This window comes from Xiphophorus couchianus, chromosome 7 (genome assembly GCF_001444195.1).
Source record: "Xiphophorus couchianus chromosome 7, X_couchianus-1.0, whole genome shotgun sequence".
Classification (NCBI taxonomy): domain Eukaryota; kingdom Metazoa; phylum Chordata; class Actinopteri; order Cyprinodontiformes; family Poeciliidae; genus Xiphophorus; species Xiphophorus couchianus.
This window is the reverse complement of record NC_040234.1, coordinates 7,032,751-7,055,017: the sequence shown is the minus strand read 5'-3', so window position 1 is coordinate 7,055,017 and position 22,267 is coordinate 7,032,751. Positions and strand designations below refer to the sequence as shown.

At 41.9% G+C, this 22,267-nt stretch overlaps 2 protein-coding genes across 8 annotated transcripts in view; both read left to right on the top strand.

Annotated features, from left to right (window-relative positions):
* Positions 1 to 374: 374 nt before the first annotated feature.
* On the top strand, positions 375 to 13,269 carry lonrf2 (LON peptidase N-terminal domain and ring finger 2). Its single transcript, XM_028022807.1, has 12 exons — positions 375 to 1,945; positions 5,603 to 5,721; positions 5,843 to 5,965; positions 6,065 to 6,220; positions 6,349 to 6,574; positions 7,487 to 7,586; positions 7,743 to 7,857; positions 8,588 to 8,709; positions 9,098 to 9,284; positions 9,396 to 9,530; positions 9,750 to 9,899; positions 10,929 to 13,269. The coding sequence occupies exons 1-12, from the start codon at positions 1,216 to 1,218 to the stop codon at positions 11,085 to 11,087; spliced, it is 2,322 nt and encodes a 773-aa protein (XP_027878608.1). The 5' UTR covers positions 375 to 1,215; the 3' UTR covers positions 11,088 to 13,269.
* Positions 13,270 to 16,567: 3,298 nt separating this feature from the next.
* Positions 16,568 to 22,267, top strand: part of LOC114148813 (mitogen-activated protein kinase kinase kinase kinase 4-like) — a 98,299-nt gene continuing 92,599 nt past the window's right edge. For 4 of the 7 annotated variants that reach the window (XM_028024291.1, XM_028024293.1, XM_028024294.1 and 1 more), the window contains exons 1-2: positions 16,569 to 17,026; positions 17,270 to 17,335. In XM_028024291.1, coding sequence (XP_027880092.1) covers positions 16,970 to 17,026; positions 17,270 to 17,335 — 123 coding nt within the window. In that variant the 5' untranslated portion in view covers positions 16,569 to 16,969. Of the gene's footprint in view, positions 17,027 to 17,269; positions 17,336 to 22,267 lie in introns of all 7 variants that reach the window. The other 3 variants (XM_028024289.1, XM_028024292.1, XM_028024288.1) reach the window with 1 other exon arrangement.

Genomic DNA, 22,267 nt, shown 5'->3' with positions numbered 1-22,267 from the left:
CACGATATGTCTTCAGCTTTTTCACAACAAAACCAGAACGGACACTGCGCTTACATAAAACATTACATAAAACAATGAATCAACCCCACAACCAGAACAACTGTGTCCCTGATTCAAGGGGCGAGCTGCGTGAACCACAGCAAAACACGACGCTTCCTCCTGGTTTGCACAGAAGTGTCGTGTTGTAAAATCGCGCGTGGAACCGCTCCACACCAAATAACTGTAAACTTATTCTGCCAAACCCCCAAACAAGCCATTCACTGCTGTCAGCGAGGGGTTATACAATATTATTAAGTTATATAAGTGAGCCACATAACGAGCCAATAGGAACGCTTCTCGCGCGTCACGTGGTGTCTTGCCCCTGCTTGGGCGAATTGGATATGAAATCCAAAGCAGCTTTAGCTGCCGGACACAGTTAGCAAGCAGATGAGATGCTTCTCCTCGGCGGAACCTTTGGTTTAACTCGTGTTTTTTCGGTTTTTCGCCGAGAGCTGTGATTACCGGAGTCGTTAACGGACAAGGATTTGGGACTATTGTGTCTGACAGAGTTCGTTTGAGGAGTTCGGCGAGCGGTAAAGGAGCAGTCGGTGTTAGCTAATCTACGTTAGCTAAAGCTCCCTGGCTGTCTTATATAAACACAGCAGGCTCGTAGATCTGCAGCTAATGTTTATTGAATTCAAACTGATTTTGTTCAGGTAACTCAATTATCGGACATGACTTTGATATTCAGCTATTGGTTAGTTTTGTGCTCCTGACCAGCTGCTGAATAAGTTTTTCACTTCGGTTCAGCTCAAAGGATTTGGTAACAAAACACCTCTGGGGCAATTTAATGCCCCTTAAAAGTGCGATTTTTCTTTTTTTGTCCGTCTCCTTTTTTTAGTAGTGGGTAGCATGATTGAGATGGAGTGGTTACAGAAGGCCCTTTGTGAGAAACCGTAGCCTGTACTCTAATTTATTGTTATATTTTGGGGGGATTTTAAAATATATATTTTTTAAATGTCACATAGATTGGAAAAAGCATCAATTTTGCTCCAATGGCCGTCATTGCGAGGCAGTCGGAGTGGCGGTCTGTTTTAGGATCAAAACTTTTAAATGAACATTTTGGGAACAAGGTGAAATATAATAGTAGAGAACTTTATCTGCTTTGGTCAGACCAACATTGAGCGTCTTGTGTGTATATTTTTATATATATTTAAATCACTGTGAGGAGAGAAGATGGAGACGGGAGTTCTGCCTCACCAGGGCGACCTGCTCCTCCACCCGCTCTCCAACCCTGGAGCGGCGGGGCTCTGCCCCGAAATGCTTGAGGTGGCCGAGGAGGCCAGCCGGGCTGGGGACTTTAACCTGGCCGTAGAGATCTACAGCTCCCAGCTCGCAGACCTCCAGCAGCCGGACCGGGGCTTGTGTCTGCGGAAGGGCGACTCTCTCGCCCGCGCCGGGCGGATATCAGAAGCGCTGGAGGCGTACTGCACGGTGGCCAACCTGGGCAAGCTGCGCCCGGAGGAGCTACTCGTCCTGGTGGATACCATCGCCCGGACGCTCCGCGGGAAAGAGCTGGGCCTTCCCGTGACCCTAAACGGGCAGACTAAAAGCGACGGCGGACAGGACGGGGCTCATAACGACGGGGAATGCGAAGAAGACGAAGCCCTGGATTTGTTTTCCTGTCGCCTCTGCAAGTGTCTGCTGCAAGAGCCCGCGACTTTGGAGTGCGGCCACACTTTCTGTAAGCGCTGCGTGGACGGCGACGCCGTCAAATATTGCATAAGCTGTAAACAGAAGCCGAGCAAAGGCGACCGGAGAGTTAACGTCGTCCTCAGCGGCCTGTTGGACAAGCTGTTTGAAACTGAGAGCAAAGCCAGGAAAATGTGGATCGAGGGGGAAGTTTTGTGGAGTAAACAGAACCTGGCGGACGCCTTGGAGCGGTATAACGCAGCAGTAGATTTAGGTAAGTGTACAACTTTTTCTCTCTTTTTTTTTTTTGCATGTATACCTTGCAATAAAAGCTGAAGTGACCTACTTTTAGTGCAACTTCCTCGTGTCAACGATAGTTGGCGCCCTTCTGCTGGTTCGTTATGTGACGCACTGTCCTTCGTTACCTAAGTAGCACGAGTCTCATAATGCTTATCAGGCCCTCATTCATATCATATCTTCTATTTTTAGAAGATATGCTTTTTTTATTGATGCCAGTTACTTAGTTATCCTACTTACCCTTTACAAAACGCCATTATACCACTTTTTACCTGGTCTTGTAGCAAATGTGACTTTATTTTTGGTTCTGAGAGACAAAAAAAGTCAGCCTCACTGCTCTGTTGTAGGAGTGTTTCACAAGCTGTGTTGGATAACAGCTAGAAAACAGCTTTCATAACATGTAAATGCTGCACCTTCTTATTGAAATAACTTTACAGATATGTGCTGTATGCTGTTCATTTTCAGCATTTTTGTTGTTTTTGGGTTTTTTTTAAATAATTTGTAAAGCTGCTGAGCCAAAATGCAGAATGTTCTCCTATGTTCTGGCATTATATAAAGAGTGCCAGTACGCCTCGGTAACCACAGGCCCGGGCGGGGTTTGAATAGCCAGAGAAAATCTGAGCTGAAACCCTCCCTACATCTGGCCTATATATATATATATGTTAAAATTATCGATTTTTTCAACAGTTTTCCCTCTTGGGTGCCTGGAGTTGAAGCCCAAAATGAATGTCTTCCAGCTCTCTGTTGGCACTACTGCAGATATTTTCCTCTCCGTATCAATATTGATTCATGCCTTCTGTGTTATGAAGACCTCTGGGTGACAGAAGGATGGAGTGCGTTCACAGTGTTGTCACTGCCAGCTTCTGTTTTCCCAATACAGACAGCAGGAGGCCTTCTGCTGTCTCATATAGCAGGGTGTAACTGTGCCATAAATAAAAATGCATCTTTTGCCTAAAGTATTCCTTTTATTTAGGCTATTTATACCTCTTTAACAGAGACTGTACGTTGGTAGGAAAGGAAATGGACTTCAGAGGTAGTAAAAGTAGTAGGAATGGGCCAGTGTGTGATTCTCACACTTTGATAACCCAAATATTTGCAAAATTCTAACAATAAAATCTCAAATGTTTTTTTGTTTGTTTGTTAGTTTTTAAGTGAAAGCTATGATATGTTAAATGGATATCTTGATACAGCAGTTGGCTCATTTCTTGTAGGCAATGAGAGGTGTATTATAAGCCTGGCGGGCCACCAGGCTTTTCTTGTGCCTCCACCAGGCTAAGCATGGCTTATTTATTTGTTAATTTATTTATTTATTCAGTCTTTTTAAAATGTTTGCATTTTTTTTTAAGACTTTATAGTTGGTGTTAATCTTCAAACCTTCCAATAACACAATTATCAGATGATATTTTCAAATTTCCTGTCAACTTTAAACATTTTTTTAACTCAAAAACACGACGAGCTGCTGGATGAATGACTGCTCTAACACCCAACCACCGGATATAATAGTCCTTTCTCTTCCCATTTCCTGTTTGGTAATAAAGATCAATTTGGCCTTAAAAATCTTAAAAAGAGATTGTACAGAAGAAGATGGCTTTCGTACAGAGCACTGCGTTTCGACATTATTCTTTTTCAACCCTTTTTACCATGTTTACAGACTGTTTTATATTTCCGTCGTCATGCTGCGTGCGCTTGCTTCTCTTTGAATAATGCCTTTTAACCTGTGACTGCCTCAGTGAGTCAGCTGCTTGTAGTCGAAGACATCAGACCTCTTGTAATAATAGACCTTTGAGGTGTAATTTTATCAAAAGCATCGCTTTTAAGAAGCTTCAGATCTTCTCTTTAATCTAGGTAGCATAAAAAGATTTGATTGTAATTTTATCCATAAAAGGTCAGGCTTGTGCAAACAGGAAATGGACTTCCCCCTGAAGAAGGTGATAATGTAATGTACTCTGAATCATAGATAAGGATTTATCACTTGGAGGGGGTGAGTGCATCCATTTGTTAGTGATCATAAAAAGAATTTATGGCTTAAAAAAAAAAAATTTGAATCCTTGTTCCTGGTGCTAATAAAATTCTAGCTGTGTCAACATGGGGTTTGTTTTTAGAAGCGCAGTCCATTGTGTCGTAGCTGCATTGTCATGTGGAGGTGTTGTGAGAGCGGCCTACTAGCCGCTGCTATGTTAAGGAAACCTCAAACTGCTGTGCTATTAATAAAAAGGAGTCGCTCAATAGAACGACAAGCAAACCAAATTGAACTTGACATGTTACCAAGATAAAGTTTATTTTTTACACCACCAACGTTGTGGCGGGACTCTGCTGATCGGTGCCATCCGATCATTTAACTCGACACTGAATGGGTCACAATTGTAACGCGATGCGTTCCATTCTGAGCAGCTCTTGGCTGAATATCTAGGTTACTCTAGAATCCGCGATCTGCGTTTCCGGTGGCCGCCATCTTATGCTAGCCTCGGTTGTTGGAGAGTGATTGGTTGAAGCCTTAAATCGGAGCTACTTGAGCATCCCGATGGCAGGGATGTAGATATTTTAGTTTGCGTATCAATATTGATTCATTCCTTCTGTCTGCTTTGCGTGACAGAAGGAAGCTTTGTCACCTCAAGCCTCTGTTTCCCCAGTACAGGCAGCAGGAGGCCTTTTGGTGTCGCATGTAGCCTGGGTGGAACTGTGTTATAAGCGCTTCATATAATTAATACCTTCATGAGGAAAGTCTATTACGCGGAAATATTGTAGCAACATCAGATGGGAAGCTAAACGTTGACCAGGTTAGCTAATTGGCTACAAAATGACCAATACAAGGAAAACAAGTCAGCGTTTTAGAGAGGCCACCAAAGCTTTGACCTTTGTCCCAAATTCATTGGCAGAGATAAAATAAGGTGTTTGAGTGCAAGGCCGCTTCCAAGCCTGACTCACTCACACCAGTTGTGTTTGGAGGAGGGAGGGAAATGGGCCAAAATTCCTGGAAATTATTGAGGTGTTTGTCAAAGAATACCCCAAACATTGACACGAGTCACACAGTTCAACTGAATGAATCTGACACTAAAGAGAAGTGTGTGAGCTTCTGACTTTGAAGGAAGCGTTTATGCGCACTGGTATGTAGCCTCTCTGCTTTCAGCTGTGTACAAGAGGAAGTACAGTATCAATCAGATGTTGTTTGTTGTTCCAAAATACGTGTAGTCACTTTGTATTTGGGACACGTGAATTCTTCTGTCTGCACGCATCATAAACTAATTCAGCAGAGTCACTACAGGCCGAGCCAGTTGTTCACCAGCTATTCTGGTTTTAGAATAGAAGTACCTGTATCTGAGCACAGATGGTTAACAACAGAAATGTTAAATCTTTTGAATTCAGCTCTTAAAGTGGTACCATAATCAGATTGATCCTACATAATATTAGGTTGATTTTATTCCGCCTATTTCTTTTTTTAAAAGAGGGCGAATGTTATTTACTTTGACTCAGATATTGTAATGGTCTGTACACAATGTCCCAAGCTGGTGACGCTCCACTTTGTCGCTTTATTGCCTCGCTTGTCTGACCTAGAAAAAAGGTTTATCCCATGGAACACTGTCTGACATTGCTCTGTTTTGTTTTTTTGTCTTTTTTTTTATTCCTGTGTCTACAGCGCCCTCTTCAGGCAGCCTGCTATGTCAACGGGCTGAACTGCACATGGAGATGAGGAACTTCAACCAGGCGGTGCAGGATGCCAACAGTCTGTGCAGGTTAAAACCGCTATGGACAAAGGTGAGTTTCCATTTCGTAATTGATGTCGATGACACAGTTGGATGTATAAAGAGCTTTTTTGTCCAGGTGTGGATAAGTATGAAAAGTGTTGCAGTAGCTGAATTTTTCTTGTGCGTTTCAGGCTCACTGCCTTAAAGCCACGGCGTTGAGTAAAGCCGACCGGAACGACGAGGCCTTGCAGGAATACCTCCTATGTCTGGCGCTGAAGCCGGACTGGACCAAAGTGAAGCTGGAGGCTCAGAAGGTCAGACAAACGACTTAATAGCAACAAAGCAGCTGGTCGCCGTTTGTCTCATCCCACCTAACCGATTGAGTTGCTTCGGTTTTGTTTGCGTGTTTGCAGGTGCTCAGCGCAGTGTTCTCCTCCGTGTTCGAGAACGAGGACATGCCCACGCCGCTGCACCCCCTGCAGGGCGGGCTGGCCACCCGCCTGATCAAACCCCCCGCCCTGCTCCAGTCGCTGAGGCCGCTGACACAGAAACCAGGCTGCTCCTCGCAGGTTAATGCGCGCACAGTGCAGCCGTCGACACATTTCCGTTTCTTTTAAAATCCTGCACTTTTACGTCTCAGTTTGACACGAGGACACTTAAACTCACTCTGCAGCTTCTCATTCTGCCTCATTTGCAGGATTCAGAGTTCAGCGTAGCAAAAAGCTCCCCTGTGGACGGACCGTCTTCCGAGCTTTCTCCCATGTCTCCCGCTAAGTCGGACCTGGCAGCAGGGGAAGGTAGCTCCAAAAGTCTGGCGAACATTTTGGCTTCACTGCCGGCGCCCCACGGAGGCCTGAAAAGGAAGCACAGCGGCGACGGAGCCGCCGCACCTTTCAACCCTCCGTCCAAGCTCTCCAAACCTGGTAGGAGAAAATCCCATGGCAACCTGACAGAGGCCTGTCACCATAACAAGTTTTACTGGGTGATAAATTGTCTTATTATTCTTGATAAATGATAATGTTTTGAGACCAATTTCAAGTAATATATTGAGAGTGGCATAATAATGCAAGTTCATCCTCTAAAAAGACCATTGTGTTTTAATTTTGTAAAGAACGCTTAATACTGGAATGGGAAGATACTTTAAATATTCAAAATAAATCATAACAACCAAAAACGAGCAAAAAATAAATAAATATATATATATACATATATACACAACCAAAGCCATAAATGAAATGGATCAACAAAACTGCCCTCCAAAAAATATTAATCAGGAGGAGGAAAATGATCTAGTTCACTTTAAACTTATCATTCGATTAATTACTTATTGTGACATTCTCAACCTGATGCAACATATTTGCTTTTACACACATGTTCTGCTTCATAAGGATGGGATTTATTTAGAAGTTTAGAATGAAATAACGAAATAATTAAACTAAAAAGTATTTAGTTGGTGGTTTTATCAACTTGACAGATGTGTCATTTTGTCCAGTTTGGTCATCTCAAGCTGTAAACAAGCCCCCCCCCCCCAAAAAACAGAGAAACTGTTATGTCGGAGCGCCCTCTTGTGGCTTCTTATATGAACTGCATTCATTGGATTTTCAGATAAAAAGATGCTGCTTTTTGCGGCTTTTAAATGTGCAGTAACGTGTTTCCTTTCATTGGATCCAACAGTTTAAGCTTGAATGTAACTAAGTGGAGAAAACGCTTCACATTTTAGAGAACCAAGCAGGAGCAGTGCTATGAAAAACTGTTGCACATGTATTATGGTGTACTAAAACACCAGAGGACATATTGTCTTAAAAAAAAACACGATTATTTTTGTTTTTCTCCAGACGATGTAAAGGCGTTTCAGACGGCTTCAGTTTGCGGAGGCAGAGTGGTTCCTGTTGATTTACTGGACAGTGGAGACCTGGAGTGTTCACTCTGCATGAGGTTAGTACAGTTTACTTTTCATCATATGCTGCAAATTAAACAATGAGATGCAAAGATTTTTTTTTTAGCTTCAAACAGGCAAATAGAGTGGACAGTTTTGCCAGTTGAAGGTTAACTGTTTGCTTTTCTTTTTTTTTCTTCTGCATTGTGCTTCAGATTGTTCTACGAGCCTGTGGCTACTCCCTGTGGTCACACCTTCTGCCTCAAATGTCTGGAGCGCTGTTTGGACCACAACCCCAACTGCCCTCTGTGCAAGGAGAATCTGTCTGAGGTACACAGCTGAGCTACGCTGAACGGAAAACTAGCATCAGCTGCAGATGGTGCTGTGCAGCTTGGAAAAATGTGGGATTTTAAAAAAATTCTGTCTTTCCAGAACTAATTTCTCTTTCTTTCGCTTTAGTTTTTTTTATTTTACCCTTTGTGTCTTTCTTACCTGCTCCTTCTTTTTTCATTTTTTCTTAGTTTTGCTCTTTTTCTTTTGCTCTGTTTTTTGTTCACTCTGTTTTCCACTCATTTGTTCTTTAATTCTTTTCTTTCTTTCAGTCTTTTGCTTTTTTGCTCTTTCTTTTGCTTTTTTCTTTTGCTCCCACGTCTTTTTCTCTTTTTCTTTTGCTTCACGTCTTTTTTGCCCTTTCTTCCTTTTTTCTTTTTTCCATCGTTTATATTTTTTTAAAAATTTGTTCTTTTACTCTTATTTTTCTTTCGCTCTTTTTTTCACTCTTGCTTATTTGCTTATTCACTTTCCTTCTGTTTTGCTTTCTTTTTCTTTTCCCTCTTTCTCCTTTCTCTTCTCTATTTTATTTTTCTCTCTTTTTTTCTTCCTTCCTTCTCACTCATACATTTCTAGTGAACCTCAGTATTTTGTATTTGAAATTCAGAGCTCTGAAAAAGACGTAATTTCATAAAACCTTTGCAGCCATCCTGTCTAAGGGAATGAACTAAAGTATGAAACTATGATCTTGGTATGGAAGGAGTAACATGTTCTCTGTGTTTTGTTACAGTTTCTTGCTACCAGAGGTTACAAGAAGACCTTTCTGATGGAGGAAGTCCTACAGCGTTACCTTGGAGACGAGCTGGCAGAGCGGAAGAAAATCCATGAGGAGGAAATGAAGGAGCTGTCTAAGTTAGTTTTCCACAAATCATTTGAGAACAGCAGCTTGGAGAAAAAATGTTAAAGTTTAAAGATGATCATTCTTTGTCTTTGCATTGGTATTGATCCAAACATTGTATGCTGGCAACCAAAGCACACCCAGGCTATAGGTTGCAAACTTTCCAATCAGTAAACAATATTCTTCCTGCCAAGAATTACAAAGGAGGAATATTAGAAACTCTTTTTCTTCGTTTTGTTTTTCAAGCTACTTGAGCTCCCTAAAAATAAACTTGCATAGTTGCTGATTCCCTGCAACTGTCTTTGGTTTTAAATGGAGCCTTTACAAGATTTTTAAACCTTTGGGACTAAAACCAAAATCTGCATTTAGTGGTAATCATTTCTTGTGTCTTGTGTTTTGCAGTTTGAACCAGGAAGTGCCCATCTTTGTGTGCACCATGGCCTTCCCCACCATCCCCTGCCCGCTTCACGTCTTTGAGCCGCGCTACCGCCTCATGATTCGCCGCTCCATGGAGACGGGCACCAAGCAGTTCGGCATGTGCATCGCCGACGAGCTCAAGGGCTTCGCCGACTACGGCTGCATGCTGGAGGTCGGTGGCCAGCTTTTCCCAAAAAATCCATCTCCAAAATCCTGTTCACTTTGCAGACTCTCCATATACTCCTCACGCGACGCAGACTTGATTGGTTGGACTGTTTTGCAGGTGCGCGATGTCAAGTTCTTTCCCGACGGCCGCTCGGTGGTCGACACTATCGGAGTTTCTCGGTTCAAGGTCCTCAGCCACGGACAGAGAGACGGCTACAACACCGCTAAGATAGAGTACCTGGAGGACAGGAAGGTGAGCTCTCTGATCATTTCTGGAGTAGTTCTGATCTCACACTTCAAAATCTCAATAGAAGCTTCTTTTTTTTTTTTTTAAAGTCGAGAAAACGCGCGCTTTTTAGATGATCTGTAGATCGGTTTATGTTTAAACAAATCCACTTTTTAATCAGTAATTGTCCAATTGATGTTTCTCCTGTTGTTCTATATGAAAATGAAAAACTCTCTATATCATCAGGTTGAGGGGGAGGAGCTGGTGGAGCTTCTGAAGCTGCACGACTCTGTGTACGATCAGGCCAACAACTGGTTCACGTCGCTGAAGGACAACATGAAGAGTCAGATCCTCAGCCACTTTGGACATCTTCCCAGTAAAGATCCGGACCCACAGGTTGGGAAAACCTTCTAATTATGCCTTTTCCACTCGAACAGAGCTGCATGTTACTGGTTTTAATGGACTACACTGCAAAAACACAAGACCTTGGCAAGTCATTTTGGTCTAGTTTCTAGCTTGAAAAACGACTAAACTAGCTTATAAGTAGCCTACTCAGTGTTTTAAAAACGTTTTACTGATCAAAAAAAAAAAAAGTCTACTTGATAAGTTGTAATGCAAACTGTTGTCCTCAGATTTTTTTTAAATTATTTTAAAAATAGAAAAACATGCCTCAATTTTTTTTTTATTCACTTATGCACTACTTTTTGATTGAACCCCCCTCCCCCCAAAATGCAAAATAAAAATAAAAGGGGTTTGAATACTTCTGCTCATAATGCATACCTGTTGAGAACTGAGGTATTTAATAAAGTCGCACCAATTCAATATTAGTATGTTGGACCAATATTTTTTTCAATATTGCTTCTGATATTGAAAAAACTCTAGATTAGATATTGGCGACAATGTGCCCGATCCATGAGAGCAGATCTATTCAGTCTAATTCTACGCTTTGTGCTCTGGGTGACATCATGCTTTATTATTAATTTGACATTATATGTAGAATTCCTGATTGCACTTTCTGAAACATTTGAAAGGTTTGCTACAGGGTTTTTTTTTTGTCTGCCTCAGTTTCTACATTGTTTATCTAACATTGGTTGCTACACTCCTAACAAATTAAAGCTGAACAAATTAAAATTCAATTAAAAAAAAAAAAAAAAAAGCTGAACAAATTACATTTGTGTTGCTTTTACATGCTACGACCAAATGTGTGAAGCCTCAGTTGTGTTGTTCTGGTGCAGAGTTATCAAATAAATTAGCAATTCAGTACATTTATGTCGGCGTTTTTAAAAAGAAACTTTTAAAGTCAGTTCAGCACCGGTTTTCAGTATGGAATCGGCCGATACTGGACCTCCGATATCGGTAATGGAAGCGGATCGGTGCGTCCCCAGCATTTAACGGTGTCTGTGTTTGGTTTTGTTCCCCTTCCAGGCGGTTCCCGAAGGCCCGGCCTGGTGCTGGTGGCTCCTCGCCGTCCTTCCGCTGGAGAACCGAGCCCAGCTCACCATCCTGGCCATGAACTCCCTCAAGGACCGCCTCATCGCCATCCGAAGGGTCCTCATCTTCGTCACCCGCAAGAGGCCGCGGTGATTGGGCCTCGTTTCGACCAGCTCGGGCGTCTATGCAGTTCAGAAGTCTGACCTCCCTTAACGCCGTCGCCGTTTGACTCCACCCGTTTACTTTTCCGGTTCGCTTTTTTTAGTCCTGAGTCGGTCCACTCTGAGATGTTGATGACCATGTAGCCCTTCAGAGCACAGCTTTCTGTGGATGGCATCAGGTTCGTTGTGGGGTGGGGGGGGAACAAAAAAACTTGAGTCATCATCACATCGTTTTTGTAAGGATGTGCCAGACATTTTCATTGAATTAACAACTTGCAGAAACATCGAAAGCAAAGCAGCTTCAGGATGAATAACGATTCCCCTGCTTCCGCACACTAAGCAGTACTCACCAGAGAGGGGAACAGGAGACGGCCCACTACAGAAATGTGCTGAAAAATTGTGCAAAAACAGAAGGTGTTTTTTTTGCATAGCAACATATATGATGAATGTACTGAACGTTTTCCTCCTTTTCCCATTCCCCTCCCCCCTCCCGCCTTACTAACTTTAGCAAAATATGTTCACCAAATTTCCTTGTAGAAGAACCAGCAACTGCTCCCTCACTTTAAGTATTCCTGACCGAGCCAAAACCAGGCCAGGTGTTTGGCGTGTAGCTGAGGACGATGTCATGACGACAGACGCACCGAGCCAAATTCTGTTGCCAGTTTTCACTTTTGGTCAAACTTCTTATACTGTTTTTACAGACTCAGATATAGAACTAACAGCATTAAGGTATTTTTTTCTCGCCTTGCTGCAGGAGGCAGCTTTACATTGTGTGTGTGTGTGTGGGCGTGTGTGTGTGAGAGTGTGTAAGAGAAAGTGTGCGCAGTTGCCTGGAAGCGGGATTTCCAAGATGTATTCCAAATCCAGCCTGTTTCAAGTCGGAGTGTAAAAGCTCTGAATAATGAAACTAAGGGTGCACCGATCACGATTTTGGCCAGTACCGAATATTTCATTTTTTAAATCTTTTTTTAAAAAAATTTAACTGATGCCGTCATTGAACCAAAGACGAGACTGTCACAGAATCTTCAGTTCACATTAAATATCTTCTGACAATTTTGACTTCATTTTTCTTTTTTTGTTCCCAATTTCTTTTTTTTTACTTTACCGCTAACTACTTGAGACTTCTTCCCTCTGTGACGACGTCCACACCGAAGAGCGCTGACGGTAGCGCTACTTGTCATGTAGGGTTTTATGCAAGGTGCGTTCAGAGATCGAAAAAAAAGAACCGATTTCTGAGTTTCCTACCAGCCAGGACCAATAACATTTAAAAAAAAAAAAAAAAATCTAGCAATTTGTTCACCAGGCAATTCCTCGGTGCGTCTCTCGTCATGGCAGCTGTCGTGGGCGAGGATGTGATTCAGCTCAACGTTGAAGTGCAAACTTTAGACTACAGCGTGCAAATGCGTGTTTAATCCTGGTTTGAACAGATCAAAGAACTTGCGTTCTTGCAAAACTGCAAACTGTGGTTGCAGTAATGGAAAGACTGATAGAAACTCATCCAGACGTTGCTGAAGTGGCACATTGTGTCCTATTGTAGCAGACCGCCGGGACAAAACAGACGTGGTTTTAGGTTGTAAGTGTGGTTTTAGGTTGTAAGTGTACTCTTCTGTTTGTGTCTCTCTGCTCTGCCTGTAGCCGGGTATCGGTGTGTATAATTTGGGTGAATTATATGTATATCAATGTAATTCAGAGGCCTTTTTAATGTCTCCAAGGAACAACTTCATCGTCTTCTTTCTCTTTTACTGTCTGTAATATTAACTTGCACACAATAATAATGCAATTCCCACCCCACGGGGGTTTCCTTGTAAACAATAAGACTTATTTATATTTAAGCAACCTTGAAAACTGTTTTTTATTATTATTTATAATTCGGCATCATTTAATTTTTTTTTTTTTGCTTCTTCAGACATTTGCTTTGGGGGGAAAAAAACAACTCGCCATTAAGGCCCAGTTTCTACCTTAGTTTATTATTATTATTATTTAATTGAAGAAGCAGACGTTATTCCTTTTTTCAGTCGTGCAATTTACACAACCTCTTGGACATTGATGAAAGGAAAAAAAAAAGCATAAAGATTCAGTTCAAAGTAAAGCTGCAAAGATCTTTTTGCGAAATACATAAAAAAAAATTTTTTTTTAAATCATGTCAGCACCTTAATTTTAACTGGTTTTGTAAAGTTTCCCTCGCCGTATATATGCAGAATGGGGGTCCAAGTTAAATTTGCGTGGATTAACGGGTCCAAACGTCCCGCAGGGGGACGTTTTTGTAAATGGTACCATGTGGACATATTCATCTTGAGCTGCCCCCCCAGTTGTATTTGCACGCACAAGGAATACCACTGGGGTTTGTGCCAACGGTCTGAAACTCTTCCACTCATAAGGAATTATGAGTGGAAGAGTGGGACAAATATGTCACCCGAATTTACGAGTAACATATTTACTCGTAAATTCGGGGGGGCGGACAAGAGGGTTCCTGGCTTATGTAAGCAATATGGTGTTAAAATGGCAGACTGGTGAGGTTTTAAATAAGAAACTTTAGTAACCGCAATGTACCTATCAAGTGGCACGTGCTAAGGCCGATCCATCTCGCGAGGTAGTTGCATTGTTAGTGTGCATTGTTTCTCTACATTGTTCTGTTCCTCCAAGAAGTTTGAGACTCCTGCGGTTTTCACAGCGTGCTGCGATTCTCTAGTATATTTGTAAAGGGAGCTCTTGTACCTATTTTTTATTGCAAATAAAAGAAACTCCATCAAATCTTGTTTTTGTGTTTATTTCGTTTACGAAACGAGGGGCTATTAAAAAAAAGAGCAGGCGATTTTTTTGGACCTTTTTAGACATGTTGGCTCCTGAAAAGCAGACAAACAATTTCAGAAAGTGTTATAGAAATATTATTTCTGGATCAAATTCTCCTGAGATCTTCTGGTAAATGAGTGCTGACTTGATCCGTACGAGGTACGTCTGTTGCTAGGTTTTTGGGGTTTTTTTCTTTTTAGTAATGATCATCTTTGTTTACAATTACAAAGCAAAAAAAAAAAGAAGAAACAGAACACAATATATTGTAATGTATGCCAAGGGTGTAGCTTTCAATAGTAAATACATTGGTATGAAAAATAAAAAGGATGGAAGATATTACAGACATGAAAAATTAAAAAAATTCAGAGATCTACAACATTCATATGTTAACAGGTTTTTTGTTCATACTCATAGAAATAGTAGAGTTTGATTTCCTTAACCAAAACTGCAAAAAAAAAAAAAAAAAAAAGGTGAAGATGATGAAAATTTACATTTGTGAATATGAAATTTGCCAAATATAACAATTGGATTGATTGCCAGTCTTTCGTCTGCATTAGCATTCCTACAATGAAAGCCAAGAATAATATGCTCATACCTCAGGGAACATTTTGTATCAATATTACAAGTTATAAAGTTATTACACTCTTTCCAACATTTTCTTGTGATGCAACAATTCCAGAATAAATCACTAATTGTTTCTGGATGCTCTTTGCAGAACTTTCAGTTGGGGCCTATTGTTTTAATGACATTATTTCTAAAGAGTTTACATATTTCATTAGCAACAGCATCAAACACAATATTCTACTCTTTAGAAGTTACAGCGAGGTTATACTTGAGTTTGAACTCATCGTAACTGAGTAAACGCCCATTTTTTGTTAAATAGCAAAGCCACCAGACGGATTTTATTGTCGAACCATTTAGGATAAAATAAAAAAATTTATTTTTGTGAAGGATATATTGGTTATTCCAGATTAAGAATTTATGGGGAGAAAAACTATGTTTATAAATAAGTGCCCATGAAAGAAGTGCTTGTTTGTGAAATGTAGAAAGTTTCACTGGTATTTTCTCTGCATTATAACTACAGAGGAGGAGGAGAGTCTGCTGCTAGGTGAATGTTAGAATTTACTTCCGCTATTCTTGTTCCGGTCTTCCACCGCAAGAGGGCAGTGTTTGCTAACTGGCGGCACGAACTGAGTGGCCGGTGAGTTCTTAAGAGCTTGAGCAGTGGTCACTGCTGACAAAACACCTTTTTGTTTTTTATGTTCCAAAAGAAATTAAATGTTCTACATTTAGAAAAAGTTAAAAGGTTTTGACGCTAACTTTCAAACGCCAACATTACAAACAGGAACAGGACTGCCTGCGCTAGTCTGAGCCAACTAACAAGATAGCTGTGTGCGAGTTTATAGGTTTGGAGCACACTCTCTAATTAAGACGTCTGTCCAGCCTAAAATCCTAAACATATTCCAACTAATGATAGCACATAAACGCAGTAAGCTTCACCCAGTGTCTTTATGCTACAGCCATAGTTACATTTCATGGACCCAAACAAGCAGCAAAATCCTTCTTTTTCTCTCCATACACAAGCCACAAACTTTTGCCGGGAAAGATAGTTAATTATGACAACAAAACTGGCCAAAATTCCTCCACAGCACTGTAACAAAAATATTAACTCACCGGAAGGTAACACAAATGCTTGATTGTAGTTGTTGTTGTTTCTCCACCCCCCCCCCCCCTCCGATAAAGACAAACATCTTCATTTAAAAACTGCATTTTGCGTTTACTTGTGTGGGATGTGACTAATATTCAGAAATGGTTTGAATGTGTAAAAAGTGTGAAAAAACAGGCAAAAAAAGAAATAGAGAAACACATTTTTTTTTCACTCCATTGTAACAAATTATATATATATATATATATCTGTCTTGGTGAGACGAGCACACATTTAGTTCTATCTTTTTAACCAGCACTTCTTCTTCTGCAATTTGACTGCAGTAACTTTTTATCCTGCTGGGAAAAAGGTTTGTCTCTCTCTCTCTCTCTTTCTCTTCTTCTTCTTCTTCTTCTTCTTCTTTCAGTGATGTGGGTGTGGGAAAGTAGAACAGTTAGTCACGGCACAGAACACAGCACATCTAGCAGCCTGTCCATAAAACTAACAAGTTGAATATTGTTCTGTAACAAACACGCAACTTGTTTTTGGGAGCAGTGACGGTTGTAAAGTGCAACAGCTGGTGGGGGGAAAGGATCTGCCATCACGGTCCTTTGTGCACCTGGGATGCGACATCCGAGACAGGCAGCAGTGCCGCTTTATTTATCGTCCTTCTCAACATGAGGTCGACGTATTTAAAGCATTTCTTGTCAGGTGTATCAAGAAAATGTGTGAAAGTGTTGCTATGTACACGTTGTGTTTAAAATAATAGCAGGCCAACATCACCAACCACAGTTTTTGGTAGAAATTAAAGTTCAACATGGGAAATAATAATGAATAGGTTATCATTATTAACGTTATTATTATCATTATTTAATGTAAAAATGAAAAGATTCAACAATAATAATAATAATGTTTATTTATGGATCATTTAAAGGTGATATGAATTAATCTACGGTAGCTGCAGAGCCCAAAAATCAAATTTTGCTCCGGCTCCCCTACAATTTTGGGTCGGCTCTGGCAAAGAGAATAATTTCCTGTCTCTCTCTCTCTGGGCTTCCACAAATCTTGGACTGTCCCCGTTTGGGGCGGCGATGGAAGACAGAGGGACAGAGAGACTTCTGGACCGAATGGGAGGGAGAGAGGGCGGAGAATCCCGGTAGAGAGACCCGCACGCAAACAGAGAGAGGGAGGGCAGGACAGGCAGGACTCCGAGTCCGGCAGGCCGTCAGCAGCGCAGGCTCTACGGTCGGTATGTAGCAGCGGAGGGAGCTGTCTGGGACTACAGAAGCAGAGGACAACGCTTTGAGTAGACTAAAACAGCCGTGGGATTTAATACGAAACGTGACGAGGATGAGACGCAATTCGTCCACTTGAAGGAAACCAAAAACACGCCGTTATTCCTCTGATTTATCACCGCTTCTTTTCGTCTTTTTGCGAAAATGGCGAACGACTCTCCGGCTAAGAGCCTGGTGGATATAGACCTGGCATCGTTGAGGGTGAGTTTGTCTCGCACTCGCGTCTTTCTTCGCAGTCGTTGTGTTGTTTTTTTTTAAATAAAGAAAATAAATGTGCTGCACCGTAGTGACACAATCCCCGCGGTGGCTTTTCTTTGTCTAGTATCCGCTGGCAGCAGAGGCGAACCGGGCGCTGCCGGCTTTATACACCAAACGAACCTGAATGCAATTACGAGCACGAGATCAATTAAACGGCCCCCTCTTTTATGTGTGTTTTATGTCCAGGATCCAGCTGGGATTTTCGAGTTGGTGGAAGTAGTGGGGAATGGCACCTATGGACAAGTGTATAAGGTTGGTGAAAGCTTCCATCAGTGTGTGTGTGTGTGTGTGTGTGTGTGTGTGTGTCACAGTGTCTCAGCTGAGCACAAACCGGCGGAAACTGAAGCACAAACATGCAGCTGTGTATTTTTTCCTCTCTCAGGAAAACGTTTATTATAACCGACCATGCCCCCCACCTTCACCCCCGCCCTCTCGCTCCTTCCTCTGGGACCGGAGCGCTCTGGCCTGGATTATCTCTCTGATAGCGTTTTGGCCTCTCAGCTGCTTCTCTTCCATCCCGTATTATTTTGTGCATTCAGCAGTGCAAACAGTAAAGAGAAACACACACTATTTAGTTTATTTTTTTTATTCCATTAGGAGTTCCTCATTCCCGACACCCCCCCCCCCCCACCTCTCTCGCTGCTTCTCTCATCCACGCCCCAGTTAAATATCCCCTCCACAGACCGTGCTTGGCGTTGGGCTGATCGGGCCAACCCCATCCGTGCGTGACAGGCCTTTACCACGCTGACCGACTTGTGCGCCATTGGGTGGGCGGTGTTTCATTGCGCATTTGTGCACACCATTGCCCAGCAGGCATTTCGCCGAGTGGCTCCGTGCTGCATTTAATGGGGATGTAGGCCTGCCCATCCACTCGCATCCATGTAGCAGAGAAGGCATCCGATGGGGGGGAACCTGGTGCTCCTGCAACCCAGATTCCCATCAGCGAGGAGCAGCATCAGGATTCTGTCGTTGGCTGATGGAAATGAGGGGAAAGAAGTCAGATCTGACTGAGTTTCTGTTGATTATAAAGGCCTGTTGGACAGCTGGGTGCTTAAAGAAATCTGCTTTACACTTCTGGATGCGATTGAGTGATTTCTGTAGTTTATTTAACAATAACAGCTACGGAGGGATTGCTTAGTTTTTTGTAATATCGGGAAAGATGTCAGGAGATTATATCTACAGCATTCACCACAAACAAACCTGTGATTTATTTGACAGGCTGTTTATCTGAGCTCTATGAATTAAAGGAAGCTAGTAAGTGAGATAATTGTGGATTTATCACAGCTGATGTCATCATCTAAGCAGCTTCCAGTTATGCCATTATGTATGTATGTGTATTATGTATGTGTCTAATGTTTCTGTGGGGAACTGGTCAGCTGGCATAAACACTTTTTCTTTGATCACAAGGCCTGCAAAATGTGGAACTTTGTGGTCACGCAGCAGGTTTTCATGTTCAGTTCCCCCTTTTATTTTCTTGAAATCCGACTTTTTATTTTTATGTTTTGTGTGGTCGTTCATAATGCTATTAAATAAGACTTCTGTGCAAACGTCCACGACACACATGCGCAAAAGAAGAACATAGACGTCACACAGCAGCGCACCGTTTACAGAAGTAATGACGGATACCGCCGTCCACAGATCGATCTTTAAAGCTGTTGAACCGCCGGCTTCAGCCACTGTTTGTTTGGATTCACCGCGTTCTCGCATGTCTCATGTCAAAAGCGAAAAAGTTGGATAAGGTGCGACCTGACCATTCTGACTGCAGACGCTTTGAAAAGTATTGGATACGTAGATGTGTTTTTTGGGTGAAAAGATTGGAGTTCTTTCAGACCGCCATGAAAAAGTTGGATATTTGTTTGCTGTGTGAATGTCAGCTATGACATTTGGCATGCAGTGTTCAACAAATACTGCATGCCAAACGGTTCTTTTTGATAGCGATTTTGCAGCCTTCCTGTATCACTCGGTTGATTATGTTGTAAAGCACGCGATATTTGGTGTGGTACAAGCTGCATGGTAATTGCCTTGTAAAAAAAAAAAAAGAAAAGAAAAAGACATTTAGGCTTATGATTCAGAACGAATAGTAAGGAATTTTCAGTAAGTTGTTACAAAATGTATTTATTTATATTATGGGTGGACAATGCATTAACGTTGGTGTCAGAGGATGTTAGTAATTCTTTCTTACCCTCTCCGTACCGGTCCGATTCGTAAAACTGCACCAATATCATGAACCCATATTTATTTTGGTCTTGTTGCCATTTGTGTTTGGTAGTAGGATTGGCATGTAGTTTTTTGTTTGGAACGTGTGACAGTAGTAGTGAAATATGTATAGTATTGATTATTGGTATAGAAAGATTATTATTATATATTGAAATCTGTCCAAATTTCCATATGGGTACATCCCAAATTTGTGTGAATTCAGTTTAGAACAATACCAGATTGGTCTAGATCAGTTACAACATTTTAGACTTCATTTCAAACTCGACTGAAATAAATCAATCAATCAATCAATCAGTCAAATCACAAAATGTCGATTCAATGCCATAAAGTTCAGTCCAACTCAATTATAACATTCAGTTGATCATGTAACGTTCAAAAGAAAGAGCCCATCTGATTACAGAGAGTTGTTTACTTTGCAACAATCCCCCATCCTGAGCAGGCATGTGGTGGCAGCGGACAGAAAAAGCTCCTCTTTAATGGGGAGAAACCAGTCTGTGAGATGAAAGGAACAGGAATGATATATAATTTAAAGCAATGAAGGCCAGGAGTACTTCCTATTGGAAAGAAAAACAGGCAGCGTTCGAAAAGATTGTGGCAGAAACGGCTCTGTCAATGACTTGTACCAGAAAAGGAGAAGAAAATAAGATAATTGGTAACATTTTGAAAATGTTGACTTTTTCTTCTCTATTTTTGGCATCAGTAGTGAATAAGATAGGTTTGGGGAGTGCGGTTAGAGTGTGATTCTGTCGGTACTGTTTTTCATTTATCGAAATAAATGTCTTCTCATAATAAGACTTTTGATTTATCATCAATTGATCAATTCCAATTAATGATGTTTAAACCCTCTTAAAACTGTCCGTATTGTTGGGATTGTTGGATTCACTATTTCTTCAATAAATGGCTATAAATGTGAAAATATGACTGAATGCAGTCACTGTGTGTAGTTTACTGATATAAATCATACTTCTTTATGCGACTAGTGTCCTAAAGAAGCGTTTTACTAATGGGAATGTTTTTCAAGAGCAATATCTATGTATGGGGATACATACATAAGTGGTCACATCCATACAGTTACGAAAAAACTAAGTACATAGACGGTTTTATCGTTATCACAACACTACCACAAAATATCGTGATAAATATTGCGATAAAACTTTTAAGTCCGCATCGCCCAGCCCTACAGTTACATTTGTGGGGACCTCTCTGCGTTTCTTGCCCGACTCTACAACGCACACACAGCCCGGTATGCCGGTGGAAAAAACTGGAGCTGCTGCAGCAGAACTGGGTCGGAAAATGTGGGCTCTTCCAACCCAATTAAAATTGTTTCTGTTACTCAGCGGAATAAATATGCAGGACCCTTTCTGAAACCGCTGCCTGTTGGGCAGCTCTCTCGCACGCACGCGTCGGGCCCAGCACCCGTACCGTACGGCGTCAGCAGCCGCGGAACGATCCCGAGGTCCGTTGGGTCTCCGCTTCTGAGGGGGTATGAACGAGCAGTAAGCGAAATCGCTTTGAGTCCGACTTCAATTTGGTGCTTTTATGCACGGTGAAGCAGGCCCCGAGGCGAGTTCTTGTGGTTGCCCGCTCTGCTGTTACACCATAATTTGAACAATGAAGCCCTCCTCCTAATTAGGCACAGTGGATTCATTGGGTTATGATTTTTTTGTTGCTTTGGGAGCCAGCCTTCCCCTCCCCTCTCGCGCCCTCCCCGAGAAGCAGACGTTGACCTGCTCTGTGGAGTTGTTTTCCTCTTCTTGCGACTGGGGGCGGGGGCCCCGGCGGCGGCGGCAGTAAACGTTTCATTAAAGTCGAGTGTTTGTGGAAATGCTCAGACGGACTGGAACACAAACTAAACGTGACATTTTGGGTTTAGTTCCCCAGGATTTAGTGAATCATACCCACGTCTGCCACGTGGGTTCTGACTGAATCTGACCCAGTAACTTGCATGTGAGTGTGTGTCTTTATCTGCGTTTTGGTTCGCTCGATCCCCAACACTTGGCAATTTGCTGCGCTTTCTTGACCAGCGAATGGCTGAGGAGGGTGACCGACGGAGGTGCTGCAGCTGTTGAGCGTGACGTTAGGGGAGGAGGAAGCAGCACACCAGAAAGAGGAGCTCTCAAATTAGCTGTATGGAAAAAAAAAAGACTGGGAAAAGCATTGATGAGTGTGTTATTGCACCGTTTTTATTGGACTCATGCAAAGAGGCATTTGGTCATTAAATGCTGTGCCTTGCAGACATATTCACACTCAGCCCCGTCACAATAACAAAATTGTGCTGGACGATAAATCGCCCCAGAAATTATTGCGATCAAAGATGATATTGTTGTTTTTAGACATTTTTCAACTGATGGCACTATAATGATGCAAGTTAGTCCTCTCCAAGACTAGTAAACTTGAATTGAACACGTCGCACTGAAAGACATTATAAATATCCAAAATAAAACACAACAATTAAAAATAAATATGACGGAAATATAAACCACACACACAAAAAAAAAAAATCCTGCTTGCAGATTGCTACAAGCGCTGGACACGGCAAAGGTGTTGTAGAAGGTGCCCTGGTGCCAAAGTAGACTTATTTCATCTGATATGCAAACTATAGCTGCAGGGTAACAAGAGGAAATGTGTTCCTCCAAACTCAGCATGGTGGCAGCATCATGGTGTGGGGATGCTGTTCTCCAGCAGGTTGGCAGAGTTGATTGGAAGACAGATGGAGCTTAATACAGGGGAATCTGCTGTTTATGCTTAAGCCCAATCAAAGTCCAGATCTAAATCCAACTGAGAACCTCTGGCAAATACTTCCTTCCAGTCTGTCACGTAAAATCCCCCCACTCTCTACAAACGCATGCCGAAGGTATGACGGGAAATGTGTTTTTAAAAAGTGTAAATGTGTGCACAATGTACTGAGTTTGTCTACAGAGAGTAGAGAACTCTACCATTACAGAACAGGAATCAAACAAGAACAGA

Bases quoted from the DNA above. Each gene is read 5' to 3' on its own strand.
- lonrf2 (XM_028022807.1), top strand. From the start codon at position 1,216: ATGGAGACGGGAGTTCTGCCTCACCAGGGCGACCTGCTCCTCCACCCG. The intron at 5,966-6,064 runs GTCAGACAAACG...GCGTGTTTGCAG, and splicing joins TGAAGCTGGAGGCTCAGAAG to GTGCTCAGCGCAGTGTTCTC. The intron at 6,221-6,348 runs GTTAATGCGCGC...CCTCATTTGCAG, and splicing joins AACCAGGCTGCTCCTCGCAG to GATTCAGAGTTCAGCGTAGC.